The sequence below is a fragment of the Numida meleagris genome, chromosome 2 (assembly GCF_002078875.1).
Source record: "Numida meleagris isolate 19003 breed g44 Domestic line chromosome 2, NumMel1.0, whole genome shotgun sequence".
NCBI classification, from domain to species: Eukaryota; Metazoa; Chordata; class Aves; order Galliformes; family Numididae; genus Numida; species Numida meleagris.
The window spans coordinates 106,511,136-106,529,049 of NC_034410.1; the positions used below are offsets into that span (position 1 = coordinate 106,511,136).

Here is a 17,914-nt window from a genome sequence, read left to right on the forward strand (position 1 = left end):
TAAAATCTGAGCCACTGAAGTTCTTTGTTAAGCAGAGATATCCGTGGGTGATGTTTGGAGATGAACACTGGTTGCAGAAAGCAGTGCAATCTTTATGCACGCTTGGCAGGGCTGATAATACGCCCTCCAAGGTACTTTGCGGAGGATAGATGAAGGATTACGTTCAGCATTGATGTGTTAACTGTGCTCCCCTGTGCACACAATGACAGCTGAAATGCATAGGTTTGGGGTCCAATTCTGATGGGGCCTTTAAGCAATGTGTATTTCTAGCACAGGAATTTGTGGTACAGAATGCTTTTACAACCCCACTGAAAATCTGTATCTGCTGCCTTCCTCTAAATGTTCTGAAAACAACCATTTTTTCTGTATTCAGGAGGAGTATGTCTTCATGTTTCTTTGTGGAAACAATAAACAAGTGTCCCATGAATGTGTGTGTGCATTTTGCAAGGCCACAGCTGTCCTCTGTGGAGGTGTCACTGGGATGTGGACACGCTTTACTGAAGGCTCACATCTCTCCCTGCTCTCTGGCTGCTGGGTTTTGGACGCTGTCCATTTGTGCACTGCTTCTCAGGAGTTCGTGAAATGTATTTTGAAGAAGCAAGTGTACTGGTGGATTTCAGTTAACAAGAGAGGGTGGAAAACCTATCGGCTGATATTTGAAAACCTATTCTCAAGTCCATTTTGTTTTCTAAAATTTGAATGCACAAGAGGGTGCCTGTGAAATCTGGCAGTACAACTAAAGAGCTGCTGCTGAGATCAGGATAGATCAGCACCTGATCCGTATAATGCATATGTACCAGCTTGACCTAACACAACTTGAAAATGACATCATGTAAGTCCCCGTATCTCAGAAATAAAGGGCTGGACTGAGATCTCTCACCTCTTACTGCTCATTAACTGATGTCCAGGAACTATTTGTTTCATCGCTGTTTCAGATGAGGCCTTTCCAAAGGCCTCAGAATGGCCCATGTGGCAGCAACTGGAAAGCAGCAGCAACCTTCTGCTCTCCTCTCTGTAACCAAAAACACGCCCTGAAGGTGGCAAACATGCAGCATGTAACAGGTTTCTATTTACAGTAAATATGTGACCTGCAACAAGTCTGCTTTCAGTTGCCAACCTGGAAACTTCCTGATGTACAAGATCCAAATTGTAGCAAGTCAGGTAGGCAATTTTTTTGTTTGTTGTCCTCCTACTTTTACTATGAATGATACAGCAACCTAGGGTTTTTAATTATTATTATTATTATTTAATGTGTGGTCATATTACTGGGTCAAGATATCCAGACAGCCCAAAGCACAGCATGTGATCACATCTTTAAAACAATCAAAGCCCCTGTTGCTTAAATATCACTGTCACCTGAACATTCCATGAGGAACAGGTGCAATAATCTTGTTACCGTGGACTGCTTTAAGGTCTCTCTGCTTTGGTTGACTTCTTCACCAGAGAGCTCCGGCTCAGACAAGTTCTTGTTGCGTTGGAGGTGCTGGGGCTGTGCATAGCCACAGCAAAACAACCCCAAACACAAACAAATCCATCTCTGCGTCACAGCCACTCCATCCTCATGGGGTTTTTCTTTCAGTCTCAAGGTGACTGATCTTTGGCTCACATCGTTCTTCCTGGCATCTCAAAGGTTTTTGGAGGCCACGTCATGTCATCACTTTTTTCCTATAGGAGACTCATGGATGACAGTGAAGAGATGTTGATGGCAGAAGATCACGGACCTGATCTGATTCATCCTCAGGATTTTAGCGGGCAATGTGGCATCAACAGAAGTGGTTTAGCCTTTCACCACTGCGAGGAGAGAGAACAGTCGGTACCCCATGAGAGTTTGGATTATTTGCCTTCACACAGCAAAGTTTATAAGAAGTGGCTACAACAGAAAACCTATGGGTAAACTTGTTTTATATATTGTTACAGCCTCTAAGCTTTAGGAAATTTGGACAATCCAGGGAGATGCCTCCTAGCAGAAGGAAAACATTATCTGCCTTTTCTGTACAGAGGAAAATATTTTGATAGAAAGAAGGGGACAAAGTGGCAAGCAACCTCTGTTTAAAATTGTTTTTTGAGTGTTTATCGCTTTTCTCTTGACAAATTATCGAATTCGTGAAAAAAAAAAAAGTTACAACTCGCTGTATACTATTTTAAGAGACTTTGCAGAGGTCTGGGGGAATGTTCCCTTACTGAGACTTTTCTTGAAATTCACTGTCTTTTACTGTAATGTGCAAGAAATATGGCATTTGAATCTAAATTGAGCTGCTTTAGTCCTAAATGACACTAGAAATCAATCAAGTTATTATCAGTGTGTAATTATTATTAGAGATACATGATAGGAAAGGTGCAAACTAGAGGTAAAGATTTGAGTACATTTGCATAATAAATGCTGTGTCGGTGCATTAGTTGCAGTAGAAGACAATGGGGATTTATTTTAAGCCAATTCTTACTGCTCTACTAAATGCTTAATTACTGATACTCGTAAATGAGTTTTGAGATGGCATCAGACAATCAGCATCTGAAAGCAGATTGCATTGCAGCTTATACACACAAACAAAAATCACTGATGCTCATCACCCAAATGTCTGTCACCTGAAGTTAGAGTTCTGTGAGCATGGGCTTTTGTGAGAGACAGTGGTAGAAACAGCCTCTTGCTCATGCAGTCATGATTAACAGAAGATCCTGAAAGTGGAACTTGTGCATTTATGAGAGGAAGTGCAGCAAACAGTCCTTTGCTCAAGGCTGAGAAATGATTGTGTTTTCCTATTTCTAGAAAAGAGTGGGATCGATGGCTGCTGATGGGGCTGATTGGAACAGCAGTTGGGATGCTGGGGTTTTTGACTCATCAGATAGTTGATTCTCTCATCAAATTGAAATGGGACCTGGTAGAAAGTTACCTGAAGGTAAGCAAAAGAGAATTAGATTGACCTCCTCCTCATTTATTGGGAAACCCACGTGAAGTTTTAACTGAGTAGAGGTTCTGCCTGTCTAGATGGGTATGGTTATCAGATATCCTGAGGTTCTTTGTGTAGGCATGCTCCTTTTCTCCAGCTTACCTTCCATTGCAGTTTAATATCTGATGCTGTTCTTAGGAGTCTGATGAAAGGAGTCTTTATGGTCTTGTGTCTTCCTTGTGCATACACAAGATGAAAGGAGCATGTGCTATGTTATGTATTGTTGATGCCAAAGAGAATGGATTAGGTTCTTAAGATACTATTGTAAGTGTGCCATTCAGCCATAAGCTTCCTCAGTCAGATGCATTAAGACTGTTACTAGCAAGTGGAAGTTCTCTTTTATTCAGTGCTGATGTGGGCTGATCTGGAGTATTGTGTCCAGTTCTGGGCTCTCTAGTACAAGGGAAACCTGGATGTACTGGAGTGAATCCATAAAGATCTATGAAGATTATGAGAACTGAAGTCTCTATCATGCAAGAAGAGGCTGAAAGATCTGACACTGTTCAGTCTGCACAAGAGAAGGCCCAGGGATACCCTACTGTGTGTTTACACCTGGTAAGAAGGGGTCATGAAGACTGAGAGACAGAGACATGTTACCAGAAAAAAAAAAAGGCAGTTTGATCGATAACTCCTTAAGACCAATGTGGTATTAAGAAGCAGGTATTCTTTAATTATGGTGCCAGATGCATGGAGATCAGCTCTACCTACCATGCATACCTGGCACAAAAGATCATCAGCTTCTATACATTACTCTTGTTACATATGTGAAGGTTTACCCGGACAGTAAATACATATTCAACACTTCCCCTGAAATGATTAACATGGGGTTCTGCCTCCTTGCACATGCTCTATCTTTTTGTGGTGGTGGTCCTGGGACCCCCTCTGGTTGTCTCATTGTGTCCTTTAGTTGAATTCTCTGGTCTTTTTATCCTGTTTTAGGGATGGAAAGTTCCTTTTTGGGATGCTTTGCTGACTACAGGACCAAAGTCTAGCTGTACCTAGTTCTTATCTTCAGAGTGGCCTTGTGAAGTGGTCTTGCTATGTAGGCAGGAACCTTCAGCAAACAATCAATTTCCTGTTATCTAAAATGGTCACAATGTTCCACAACAGACAGATGCTTCTCAGTGGTGCTCAGTGACAAGAATCAATGGTCATAAAGTGAAACACGGGATTTGAATGTAAGCAAAAGCTTTTTTTATTAGTTCGTGATCAAGCCCTGGGAAAAGGTTGCTGAGAGAAACCGTGGAGTCTCCATCCTTGGAGACTGTCAAAATCTGACTATACATAGCCCTGAGTGATCTGCTTTAGCTGAACCTGCTTTGAGTACCTGGTTGGACTAGGCGGTCTCCAGAGGTGCCTTCCAACCTATTCTGTGAAATCAGGATAATGAGATAATGCTGCCAATTGCTGAAAGACAGGTCTCCATCACTTTGAAGAAATGCAGGTGAAAATGTTTTCTATGGACGAAATGGAGGCTGAATGTATCTGAGGGAACATCCAAAAAATGGGCACATTTACGTTTTCCATGAGGAAAGCATATGGAAGACTCTTGAAATCCTACTTCCCTGTGTATTTCATATACAAACTAATTATATGTTTATAAAATATATTAAACAGTGGGTGAATTCACATATATACATGCCTATATGTATGTGTACTTATATACATACTTGTGTGTGTGTATATATGCACTGAGGAATAACTAAATTTATAGAAAGAAACCACAGTTTGACTCCAGGGCACAGCCACAACACACAGTGCTGGCCCTGTTGTATTATAACGTTTGTCCTATTGTATTAAACTAATGCAGAGGACAACAGGTAAGTTCTCCCAGGCTCTGAGAGCAGTACAAATGTTTAACCTTCCCACACACCTCGTTCAGCTGCAGATGAGCAAGGCTCATCTTTGTGCTTTCCCGTTTGGCTGTGCAGCACGATGTGCTCCCAAACGCCTCAGTATGAGATGTTGACGGAAAGGCTGCGGTGACCTGCTGTAACAGCATGACCTCCAAAATGCAAGGTTGTGTTTGGCCTGCACACACAATGAATCTCAACCCAACACTGTGGAAAGAGGCAAAACACATGGGAGCTACGGAGCAATGGAGACAGTATGGCTGCGGTGAGCCCCAGCACAAACAAACAAACCAAAAACCCAGGGAGACTGAAAGGCAATTTTAAATGTGAGAAGGCATGGTATGAGAGATGTTCTTTTTGTTAAAATAGAACAAGAAAAACTTCCTTAGATGTATTCTTTTTATTCATAAGAGCTGCAAATTCATGAAGGTAATGGCCTTGAAGCCTCTGTTCAAGAGCACATCTCCTGAGGGCTCCATTTAGTGATCTCTTGTGCATATTCTTAACATCCCTTTCCTCCTGTTCCCCAAAGGGCCTTGATGAGTAACAACTCATCCCTTACAGTGTTTGCAGAGATGGGCAATGTCCCAGAAAAAAATAATGACTTGGAATGTCAGCCTTTAGCTTGCTGTTCTGCCAGTCCTTTTAAAGAAACTGCACTACTTTTTTTTTTTTTTCCCTCCCCCTGTGGTGTACATTCTATCTACAGAACTCTGTGGGACAACAGGTGATTACAAAGCAGGGTGTACAGCCAGTATACAGGTGCTGAAGTAATGATCTCTTTGTAAACTGGGCAGGATGGCAACTTCCACTTGGTGTGGGTGTGTGTGCTGGGCTCCGGGCTGGCCATGGTCCTCGTGTCCTCAAGCTTGGTGCTGGTGAGTGCTGTCTCTTGTGTAAAGAGCCCACAATGCTGCAGTAACCCCTATCTCATGCTCTTCCAATATTGTTTAATTCAGAATTTTATACAGATATGTAAAATCTCTCTTACAATGCAACTGGGGAGGCCTTTTTTGGCCTTCAGCCTAAGGCTAAATTCCGCTGCACATAACTTGTGTGGAACTGTCGGGGTAAGTGCAATTTACACTTGGTGTGTGGTGTTTGTAAAACAAATACGAGTGGCAACTGTTGTCACTTGTGAGAGTTTGGTGTTTGGAAGGGGCCTGAGCCAAAGGCCATCAGGCCATATGAAAACTACTGTTGGTTTTAGACTGATCTTTTAGCTGTGCTGTGTGGGTATCGTTTGCAGCCCAGATCAGTGCTTTTACAAGACTGCAAGGCTAGAGCATTGAGCCTTGCTGCCATTTACTGTTCTGCTGTGCTCAGTTTAGTTACAGAAAAGCTATTAACAATGCAGGTGAAAGAAAAAGTGAATGTTTCACGAAGCTTCCCAAAAGTCTGGCTGTGTGAGGAAAGGGGATTTTGCTGTGACACAGGTGGTAACTGGCCAATTTAGCCAAGTAAAGCTGCGCTGAGTGAGCACCACAGGCTCACAACCACCTGCCCCTCAGGTAACCCATGCGTGAGACACAAGGCCTCAGCCTTGGGCTGCAGGCCTTAGTGCAGAGGTGAGCCCTCTGCAGCCATCTTCTCTCCCTTTGCTGCACACGGCAACACTGCTGGGAACACACATTTTTCTGTTGCCAGAGGTTATATTCGTGCCTGCATTGTTAACTCTGGGAAATCTTGGTCATGAGCAAGGTGAGATCCGGACTTATAGACTGCAACCATAGATGTGTCTGGAAAGATACAAGCACAGACTCTGCTTATTTTTTTTTTCCTTTTGCAGTTCTTTTGTCCAGCAGGTTCACCATCTGGCTTGCCTGAAATCATTGGATATTTGAATGGCACTTCTATTCAACATCTTTTTAACATCAAGACCTTCCTGGGGACCTTTGTCTCATGTGTGCTGGCTGTAGCCTCTGGGCTCTTCTGTGGGCTGGAAGGTCCCATGGTCCATCTGGGGTAAGAAATGCCAAAATTAAAGCTATCAGACAGTGGGACAGCTTTGCAATGTCTTGCTTTCTGGCAGCGTTGGCTTAAAAACACCCTCATTGCATTAGCATCACTGGTGTTGTGCCTCCTTTTCGCTAGCACACCTATACAAACCATGCAGTGAAGAAAACCATTTTTTCACTGTGTGTTTTAAACATTGGCTGGGTTTCTCTGTACAACTCTGAGCAGGGTTCAGTGAGTAGCTATCTGGACAACTATTGAGGTAGCTTACAGTGTGCTAAGCAAGAGGGAGAGACTGGATCGGCAAAACTGCAGTTGGTTTTGTTCCTGAAGGCAACCTGTTCTGGAGCGATGTTGTCTGCTTTGCATCTTGTGTAATTGCTATTACCTATGCAGTCAGTGGAAAAAAAAAAAAAAAAGGCAGGTTCAGGTGGCTGCACGCAAAATGGGCAAGGTTCTTGCAGCCACCTGCACAAGTGCTGTTGGTGGCTGTGCAGGGCGGACTATTTGGAGGAGAATCCTGCTACATTTCGTTACTGTTATTGAACCATATCTCGAGTAGAGATGGTGAAATTGGTCTCCGCTGACATGATGTAATCATTTGTTGGTTAGTTCATTGTTTTAATTCTGATCCTTTTTGGCCTTGGAAAGTATTCATCCTTGAGGTTTGTTCTCTTTGCTGACCTGACCAAACCTCTCCTCCTCCTCACCCTCCCTTCTAATTTTCTGTTACTCTGTGGGTTTTTATTTATTTATTATTTATCTGAATGGAGGTGTAGCACCCTTGGGGATGACTCAGATTTTCAAAAATAGGAGAGCATGCTTAGTCAGAGGAGCTACAAACCTTTCAGACAACGATTACCAAGGATTAGCTCTCGCTTTAGGTTTCTTTTGTTTTCTTTGCCTTCAGACCTCTGTCTCCAGGAGCTCAGAGACTGCAGCTGTGATGTTTTTCCACTGTGCTAGGTTGGTAACAGTGATGCCTGAGCCAAAGAATGGAATCACACTTCCATGAAGAAATTCAGTGTGGTATTAACATGATGCCTTTTCAAAACACAGGAACTAAGAGCTAATTTAACTTAATTTAATTGGAACTCTCTACCATTTTTATTAAACATAAACACATGCAAGTTGCTAAAAGCCTCTGAGAGATTCCTTAAGACCCCTAATTTAAGTCTTGTAGAAAAGTCTTCCAAGATTATACAATGAATAGATTTTTCATTTCACTAAGGGTTTTTTTTTTTCTTTTTTTCCATTTAAATGTAGTTTGAAGTGCTGCCTGGGAACATACTGTAATAATTTAAATCATTACGCATCTTCTGTCAGAAGCAGAGCTGTTCTGCCTGCTGTGGTCATTAACCTGGGGGCAGATGATTGAAATGATGGGCTGTAGTTTGAAGGGTCACCACACTTGGGCAGACACTAACATGCAGTTCTTCAAAAGGCATTTCATGATCAATCATCGCAACACTCCTTGCAAAAAAAAAAAAAAAAAGCCATTTAAGTCTCTCAGTAAAGAATCTGAAAATCTTTAAGAGCCTCCTGCTTTTTGTCAACAGGACTTTGCATATTTAAAAGATGTGTTCAAGTTTTTTCTTGTTTAAATCTGTTGAAGCCAACTTAGCTTTGCTGCTGCACACTGGCTGAGGCTCCGTCCTCCCCTGCCTTGAGCTGGGGTTGATTTATGAACAATTTACTGAAGAGTGCTCTCAATTATACATCACCGTTTTTAGGGCTATCCTGGGTTGTGGCCTGAGCCAGCTGCAGTCAGACACGCTTGGCATCCACCTTCCCTTCTTCACCAGGTTTCGGAATTCAGCTGACAAGTAAGTGATGGGCAGGGAATGGACTGGTGGCCTGTGGGGCTCCCCAAAGCCTTCAGTGCTTCAAAGGTACCCAGCATGCTGCCAGGGAGCCCCTTGCAACTCAGGTGGGAATGGAGGGGCTGCTCCATGGGTCTTTTGGTCTTCCTGCTGTTTGTCACTTCGTAGTGGAAGAAAACTCACCTTATTTAATAAATGTAATCCTTCACAAATGGTTCTATTGTATGCTTGTGGAAAAAATGCATTAATACTGAAGACCTTTTTCCATTGCCTTCTTGACTGTAAAAGGAAGAGTTTAAGAAATGTGATAGTTTTAGCTATGGGCTTTATACCCAAACTAAGAGTGTCAGCTCAGGGAAGAGGAAATGAGGGGGATTCCACAGTGTTCACAGGGGACCCTTAGTTTCCTTTCTTAGTTTAAGAAAAGTAAATGATTGAGTCACTTATTTTATCTGCCTCTTCTCTGCCCATATTTGTCTGCAAGGTAACTCTGGTAAGCTCTCTCTTGTGAACAACTCTACTGAAATTAACAAGATTAGTTCCCAGAAAAAGAAATTACAAACCAGCTTATGTCTTTTAAATGGTGTCTATCATTGTGTAGCTATATAAAACGCACACAGAAAAGTTCATGCAATACTGATTTTTCTAAAGCAAGGAAAAAAATAAAGACTTGTGTCTTAATTTCCAAAGTAGCAATACCAAAAAATCAAATGAATGGCAACTGTGAACTATATGTCATTTGCAAATAAATAAAAAAACACAGGAATGGGATCCCCTCTGCCTGTATCATTTCAAGGTCAATAATTTAAATAAATCAGAACAATCTAATGTAGCTGTAGGTGTCCTTGTTCATTGCAGAGAAGTTGGACTAGATGGCCTTTAAAGGTCCCTTCCAACTCAGACAATTTATGTGATTCTGTGATTTTTAGTTCCTGCTTGCAGGCAGGAACTATCCTCAACAACATGGTGTGTTGAAGTCCTCTTTACAAAAAAGATGATTTCTTACAGAGAGAGATTTCAGTCTAAGCAAGACTTTGCTCCCTTTACAAAGATCAGGATGAAAAACTCCAACTCCCTGCTGTCTTTTGGAGTTATTATGTAGGCTTGGTGCCTCTCCCAGTACCACCACAGGCAGAGCAGTAACTCAACCAGCAGGAGCTGTGGAAGGATCCGAAGGCTTCCATCCAGCAGGCAGCTGTAAGAGATCTGTACAAGGGGTCTGATTTCATTATTAATTATCACTGCTGGTGTGACACACAGCATGCGCAAATAACTGGAGCAGGAAGTGGGAGATATCCAAGCAAACTTCCCCTAGCATTTACTGTGGTGTGCAGTACCTTCTGAATTCTTGACTGCTGAAAATAATGTCTCTGTGCAGATAAAACATATAAGTAAAAATCTGTGCACCAACAGTGTATAACTCTGTTAGTTGTGAAATACCAGATGTGAAGTTGCCTAAGTAGCTTTGATGGTGGATTCCTCCTCAGTCCTTGGAGGAGAGGGACCTTGTAAGGACTTCAACATGTGAACTTCATGTCTTTTCCTTTTATAATTTTTTCCTTTTTTTTCTGTCCATTACCCTTACTGCCTCCCATCTTTGTACTTCCTCTGTTACATGTGTCAGTGTCAGCACAGTATCCGTTTCAAAGGCTGCACTTAAATACATTTTTCCAAGGTACAATTATTTCACACTCTTATTTCCTCTTTCTGTATCCTTCCTATTGTTCTGCATGCTACAGCCGACCCCCACCTCACCACAGCCTCCTTTCAGGGAGCTGTAGAGAGCAATAAGGTCACCCCTGAGCCTCTTCTTCTCCAGACTGATCAACCCCAGTTCTCACAGCCGCTCCTCATAAGGCCTGTGCTCCAGACCCCTCACCAGCTTCATCGCCCTCCTCTGAACACGCTCCAGGGCCTCAATGTCTTTCTTGCAGTGAGGGGCCCAAAACTGGACACAGTACTTGAGGTGTGGCCTCACCAGTGCTGAGTACAGAGGGACGATGACTTCCCTACTCCTACTGGCAACACTATATGAAATGATATGTCTGCCTTGCATTAATTACACTGTTCAGCAACACTTCAGCATCTTGCTATCATGGCATTGCATTTCTCGTGTCATATTCTAGGATTGAGGATTTTTTCAAGGCTGAAGGTCAGGAAGGAGGAAAATTGTTATGGTATAAAGGAAATCTGCGAATGAAGTGTCATTTCCCCTTTCCTGCTGACAAAATCCCCCAAGAGTTCAAAGTATGACTATGTAATATTTTACTACAGTATGGGTGTTTTGGTCGCTGTTACTACTGGATTCTCATGTGTACTCCACATGCCCGTGCGGATTTGGCAGTGTATTCAAATCACTGTATTTCTAAGCTGCCAAGTAACCCCAGGAACTTGACTCATGAGAATCAAATCTGAGACTAGATCTGAATTCAGAACCTAGAGGTGAAAGGTGCTAATAATAACCCCAAAATGAACCATAGCGTCTTTAAATTCTGTACTATAAAACTCATATTTGAAATGAAACAATGTTTCTGGAGGTTTTTTTTTTTTTTTTGGTGGTGGTTTTCAGTTATCCAAGTGTTGCCTCTACTACCTGTTGCAGGCGCAGCTTCATTACAGCCGGTGCGGGAGCAGGGATAGCTTCAGTATTTCGTGCCCCCATCGGCGGGCTCTTGTTCACTCTGGAGGAGGTGTCTTCCTTCTGGGACATCAGGCTGGCCTGGCAAACCTTCTTTTGCTGCTTGATGGCTACCTTCACCACGGATTTGCTGTCCTCTTCGCTCTATGGGTTTGTTTACAGAGGTCACTTTGGATTTTTTGAAGCAGAGAAAAGAATTCTCTTTTGGGTATGTACCGTGTGGATGTGGGAGGAATGAGATGCCGGGTTTTAGGTTTGTTTCTCTCAACATTATTCTTAGGGGAGTAGCAGGGAATTGGGACTAAAAAGGAAGAAGGATAGTGTATGTGCGATTATCAGATCAGGGACACAGGAGCCTTCGTGCTTTATGTCTGGTAATCACTTGGATATAAGACAGCTGTTTTACATTCCCTACTTAAGTAGAAAAGCGCATTTTACATTGTAGTACAAGATGTTCAATGACTTCTCCTCCTGTGGCTGGCTTGAGCTCTCCTTTGTTGCTGCAGACATTGCCATTCCATGGCCCTGTTCTTTTGTGCTTACAGATTAAACATTTAAAAACATAATCACTGTTTTTTCCTGGTTGCACAACAGAGGTGACCTTCAACCTTTATTCCTTCCAGCATGACACAACCTTATGCTTTGAATTTTACCTTGTGCCCACCTAAAAATAGTTGCTTTTATTATGTCTTTCACTCACCTTTATTGCAAGATGGTTCAGTGGTGACATGTAAGAATCAAGATCTTCACTCCTTGCCTGAATATTCTTTGTATTATAATGTGACTTGAAAGTAAATTAGAGGGATAAAAATAAAACCCTGGTCTCATGAATCCCAGTCCACTTTCTGCTACTAAGTAAGCTGCTTTACCGCAGCTGGTTACCCCTTTTAGCTGGGGTAATGGGAAAAGACATCAGTTTTCAACTCAAATCCTTTTTGTGGACCAACTCATCATGCAGTCCCATGAGCAGTTGCAGTGACACAACCAAGATGACATAAATTCGTGGCAGAAAGGTGAGACTAAATGAATAGGGGAGAGCTCAGGCCTGCTGAAGACAGCTTTATTGCTGAAGCCAAAGGATTGTGTAATGGACATCTGCATGTACAGAGGAGAGTAGATTTACTTTGGTGGCTATTTTTCAATAAACATAGCTCTTTCAACACTCCTTTCAAGACATTTTCAAAAAAGTGCAGTGGACTCTGTCTCCAATCTTCTTTTAGTGTCATTAGGAGGAAAAGCTAACTGAAGTTATTATCAGTGTGACTTCTGTCAGGGTTGAATAGCTTTTGGCTCTCAAGTTGGTAGAGATAACTAGAAATATTTTCATTTCACTGAACGCTGGGCTCAGGGGAAATTTTGCTTCTTTTATGTTTCGTGACATTAACCAACACAGTTTACAGTGGATAAACTCTAAGTTGAAAGCCTGTGGGCTTTGTTTCTCAAGAAAACTCTTTGTTTTCTTTAGTTTCCTTCAACTCAGGATAAGGTTACAAAAAGAATTTATTGTACTCCAGAGCTTGAGATTTTCAGGAAGATTCACTTTATGTAGACCACTGGATTTTTTGTAAAAGTGAAGCTTGTTCAATAGATAACAGATTTTTCCTGATGACTGGCCAAAGCCTGTGGCTGACACTATGACAAGAACGCTGTACCCTGCCACTACTTCCAATTGAGCTATTTCTTTATAAATTTCAATATCTTAAACATTAGATCTCTTTAAATCCCTTGGAAAAGGATGGATTTTGATGCAGCTGATGGTAAAAGTAGTATTACTGAAGTTTTGGTTTGTGCGTACAATGCATTCATATACAATTGTTATAGTCCTGGTGAAAAGGCAAGATAAACCCACAGCCACTCCTGACTTCCTCTGAGGGCATCTCCAGGTGTTGAGATTCTTGTGTCTGGGAAAGCTGTGATTCTGCCTTGCTCAGACTGGGTTTCTCAGACTGCCGCACCCCATGGATCAGCTCTTCAGGCCTGACTGGATTTCAGTTCTGGCACTCAGGTACCAGGTGATACCATCAGTGCTTAGCACAGCCTGCTGGTGGACTTGTTAAAATTTTGGCTATTTGTAGGAAGAGAAATGAGAATAAGGTTAAGGAAAAAGAATAAAAAGAGGAAGAAAAAATAATTTGAGTAGGAGGGCCTGTGTCCTTCTTCAAGCAGTTCAAGGAAGGCTGCCCGTTTCTCCTATCAACTACCCCAAGTATTATCCTAGTGCAGGTTTTTTTGCAGGCATCCCTTCACATGTGCCCCTACTGCTCTCTGCCAGTTAGCTTTTTGAATGTTTCATGATCTCTTACTCTGTCCAGATCCTAATCTTGAAAAAAAAACAAACAAAAAAAGCATGCATCTCTAAGCTACGGAAATAATATCCTCACAGCTTTTAATAGATTGCCACCGATCTATTGACCCCTTTTTGTTAACTGGAAGGTAACAATAAAGCATGATACTGCTCTAATCCTTGTTGCCTGTTGTGGAATCAAGCAGAAAATTCAATTACTATTTCAGCTGCCAGATTATATCCTACATTGTGATCTGTTATTCTGTGAGTTGTTCCAGATCAGCATCAATTTTCAGCTGGACTTAGAGCTTATAAATGCTCTCAGTTCACATGGAAGTAGGTTGACAATGAATCATAGAACGGTTTTGGTTGGAAGGGATGTTTTAGATCTTCTAGTTCCAACCCCCTACTATAGGCAGGGACACCTCCCTCTAGAACAGGTTGCTCAAAGCTCCATCCAGCCTGGCCTTGAATGCTTCCAGGGAGGGGGCATCCACAGCCTCTCCGGCCAACCTGTTCCAGTGTCTCACCACCCTCACAGTAAAGAATTTCTTCCTAGTATGTAGTCAAAATCGACCCTCTTCCAGTTAAAAAGCATTTTCCCTCAGCCTGTCACAACCTGCCCTTATAAAAAGTCCCTCCCCAGCTTTCCTGTAGGTCCTCTTCAGGTACTGGAAGGCCACAGTAAGGAGCCTCCTCAGAGCCTTCTCTTCTCCAGGCTGAAGAGCCCCAGCTCTCTCAGCCTGTCCTTGTAGGGGAGGTGCTCCAGCCCTCTGATCATCTTTGTAGCCTTCCTCGGGACCCGCTCCAACAGCTTCATGTCCTTCTTGTGTTGGGGGCTCCAGAACTGGATGCAGCACTCCAGGTGGGGTCTTACGACAGCAGAGTAGAGGGGCATCTCCCTTGACCTGCTGGCCACGCTTCTCTTGATGCAGCCCAGGATACGGTTGGCCTTCTGGGCTGCAAGCACACACTGCTGGTTCATGTTGAATCTTTCATCAACCAGCACTCCCACATCCTTCTCCCCAGGGCCACTCTCGAGCCATTCTCTGACCAACCTGTATCTGTGCTTGGGATTGCCCTGATCCGGGTCAACTTTCCAAAATTATGGGGTAGATATAGATACTGTGAGCAAAGCTCTGGTCCAGCAAAATCTTTCAAACTGTTCCTTCAGACCAATGTGTCATTATTTGGAGGTAACTTGAGGTGTTGAGTGTTTGTGGTAGCTGCAGCACATCATAGAAGTTTCTGCTAGATTCATTACTATTCCTCAGGGAAAGACGGGCCCAAGAGAAGACTTCTGTCCTTAACTTACCACATAACTTGCTCAACTCCTTTACAGTCATTTAGGAATAAAAATATCTGCCTAATGGATCTATCTGTGACAACGACAGTGTCTACTTGCTGCCTCCACTGCTGTGAGGTGTGTAAGAGCATCACACTGCCTCTTGTGAGACTGGCCTTAAATTAACTAGCTGTGTCCCTAAAAAACAAGGAAAGATTTATTTTTTGTGTAGAAATTACTCTGTGGTGTCAAGTTTTGTGGGAGAGGGTGCAATATTTCACATCACTGGCAGGATGCTCAGAACATGTTTTCTCCTTCCTTCAACTCAGGTTAAGAATTTGCTGGACATGCACGTCTTGGCCTTCATTCCAGCCATCCTACTTGGAATGCTTGGAGGTCTGCTGGGAGCTCTCTTTGTTTCCCTAAATATAAAAATTAATAAGTTACGTATGCAGTTCTTTAATTCAATTCCAAAATCATCCCTTAGCAAAACAAGCAAGCTGCTGGAAACTGCGCTTATTCTGGTAAGTAAATAATATGTTTCTCTTGATCATATAATGTTTACAGTGGCTAATTAGGGCAAGTCATAAGTTGACTGGATGGAAAAGTGAATCTGACCTGCTGGTGCTTGACCTAATGTACAGTGGTGTAGAGGAAACAGATGAGTTTCCAGAGGTTGTATAGGTAGTGAAGAAAGGAGAAACATCTTTTTTTTTTTTCCCCTAATTCTTGAAGTATGTTACCCTTGTGCTCTCCTGCAGGACTTAAAAGTTGTGGATAGATTCAGACAGCTTTCTGGACCTAGTTGTGTATCTGGGGTCAGTTATCCCTAGTTGTTACTGATGGAGGTTGGCTTGGAGATATTACAATAAGCCATGATGGTGTCATTTTGCCTCTAGGCTTTGTTTGACTTTATCTTGTGGGGTGCCATCAGAATAAAAAATGTATAGATAAAAGGTTTCCATTTTTTGGATATTTTCATCATTTTCAACTTTATGGTTTGGTTATAACTTAAGTGTGTTATTAAACATGAAGGGGAGAAGCCTTCAGAGCTTTTCTACTGCCCATCCAGTAAATTACACAGTTAGGTTTCTCTGTAAGTTTCTCTAGTGAATACTTGCTTGCCATAATTTTCTGTTCTCCATTTTTAAGGAAGATTTTTTGAGGAGTTTCTGACCTTTTAAAATGTTGAGATGGCCTTTCTTTGGGGATATTGGTGCGCACTGAAAATCTTTTCTTCTGCCCTTTCTTAAGTAGACTTACCAATATGTTTTATGTGCACTGCTTGGCTTTTTTATAAGCATACTATTGTATTTCCCACTCTCTGGGAGAGAAACGTATTCAGCTGTAGATCAGTGAGGGTGGCCATATCAATATCTCTCCCATCAGCCCAGACATAACTTAAGCAGCCTCTACTCTGAGAGCATGGTAAGACATAAGCTTCAGGCAATGCTGTCAGCTTGCATTAGCCACCTGGATGATACTGGTAGAAAACAGTATTTTAAATACTAGAAGGGAAGCTTTTAGAGCTAAAAGTGTGAATAACCAAACGTTGAGGCATGTGGTCAAGTCTCTGCAAGTTATAGCAATTCATTTTCTCCACAGATTGGTACAGAGATGCCTAAATTTCCCACAGGTTGCACTATTTTTTCCTCTCTGTAGGGTTGGAAAGTGTGCACTTAGTCCTTGAAAACTTTCCTCCTCTTCTACCGAGCTCTGCTCATCACTCAGAGCAGCCTCCTTCTTCTTTGGCTCTGTTGGCATAACAGAGATGAAACTTGAACTCCTTTAGGAGGAAGAAGAGAGGAGAAGGGATCTGCCGTGAGCTTCCAGTGCATGAGCGTGGCCTTATCGTCCATGATAACTGGATTTTAGCTCCTCTTAGTGGCAGGATGCGGCTTTTCAGCTTGGAGCCGTGTTTGTACAGTATCTTGCCGAGGTGGGGAAGCTCACATGAAGCTTTTTGCTTCCATATTTGAAGGAACGGATGAAGTAGGTAGGGAAGATGACTTTTATTGCTTCAGGGAGCACCCTAGCTCCGTCTGTTCTGCTACTAATTTGCTCCCACGTCTTACAGTGGAGTCAGGACTCTTTGTGCTGTCGAGAACTGCTGTGATAAACACTGATAAAAACCCCTGAACAGTGAGATTTCAGTCAACAGAATGAGGAGTAGAATCCCTTGTGTGAATCCTGCTAGTCCTGTGCTGTGAAAGGTCAATGTATAGTAATATATACATTATATATATATATATAGTAATTAATATTTTATCATTTTGGAGATTGAACTCTCTGTTTGACAGCCACTTCCCCTACTATTGGGAAAAGTTTGGCTTTCTCATAATACATTTCAAAAACCTTGCATAAGCTACCTAGACACAAAAAATCATACAGTTCCTTATTACTTGTTGGAACAAAAATGAAGAACAAGGAAAAAAAAAAAAACAAACAAGAAACTTGCCACAACGGAAGCCAGCAAGACTCAGTTTGTTAGAAGATACTATAGGATTAAACTGAAGATCAGTTAGCAAAGATTTAGTGTCAGACATAAAGAAAATGCCTATTTCACACTGCTTAGGAGTATCTCCTTACTGACTCCAAAAGCTGATGGAGTGGTGAGTGAGCACCTTGCCAGGTCACAGCTGAAACTGTGAGAACAGCATGTGGTTTGTGGGCTATAGTGCTTACAAAAGCTTTGCCATTTATACATTTTGTCTTCATTCTTTTAATTAACAAACAGAAACAAAACACAAACATGCTGCTTTTCTTATATTGATTTTATGGCATGAACCCTTATTCAGACTGTTTTCCTTTTTATTAGCTCTAGGAGACCCTGCTCAGGTCACAGTCCTTATTTTATTATAACTTGGCAAAAAATCAGCAAGGAAGAAACTGTTTGATCTGAGAAAGAACAATACAGTTCTTTTTTATTATTTTTCTTTTCATAAACTCACATAATTGGGCAACTGAAAGAAACTATGTCACAGTGACTTTAACCAAAAATAATCTTGTATAAACCAGTCTGCATTTAAACTTGGCGAGGACCCACCATAGTATCTTCCACACCCACAACATAACCCGGAGTACCATTCCTTTGACTGGAATTGAATATCTAATCTTCAGCCCATAGATT

At 42.0% G+C, this 17,914-nt stretch overlaps 1 protein-coding gene across 5 annotated transcripts in view; it reads left to right on the top strand.

Annotated features, from left to right (window-relative positions):
• LOC110394630 (chloride transport protein 6-like) overlaps window positions 1,058-17,914 on the top strand; it is a 73,761-nt gene continuing 56,904 nt past the window's right edge. Inside the window, exons 1-8 of one of the 5 annotated variants that reach the window (XM_021388579.1) lie at window positions 1,058-1,161; window positions 1,672-1,890; window positions 2,765-2,894; window positions 5,596-5,676; window positions 6,588-6,763; window positions 8,488-8,580; window positions 11,180-11,423; window positions 15,114-15,308. In XM_021388579.1, the coding sequence (XP_021244254.1) occupies window positions 1,679-1,890; window positions 2,765-2,894; window positions 5,596-5,676; window positions 6,588-6,763; window positions 8,488-8,580; window positions 11,180-11,423; window positions 15,114-15,308 (1,131 nt within the window). In that variant the 5' untranslated portion in view covers window positions 1,058-1,161; window positions 1,672-1,678. The other 4 variants (XM_021388580.1, XM_021388578.1, XM_021388581.1 and 1 more) reach the window with 4 other exon arrangements.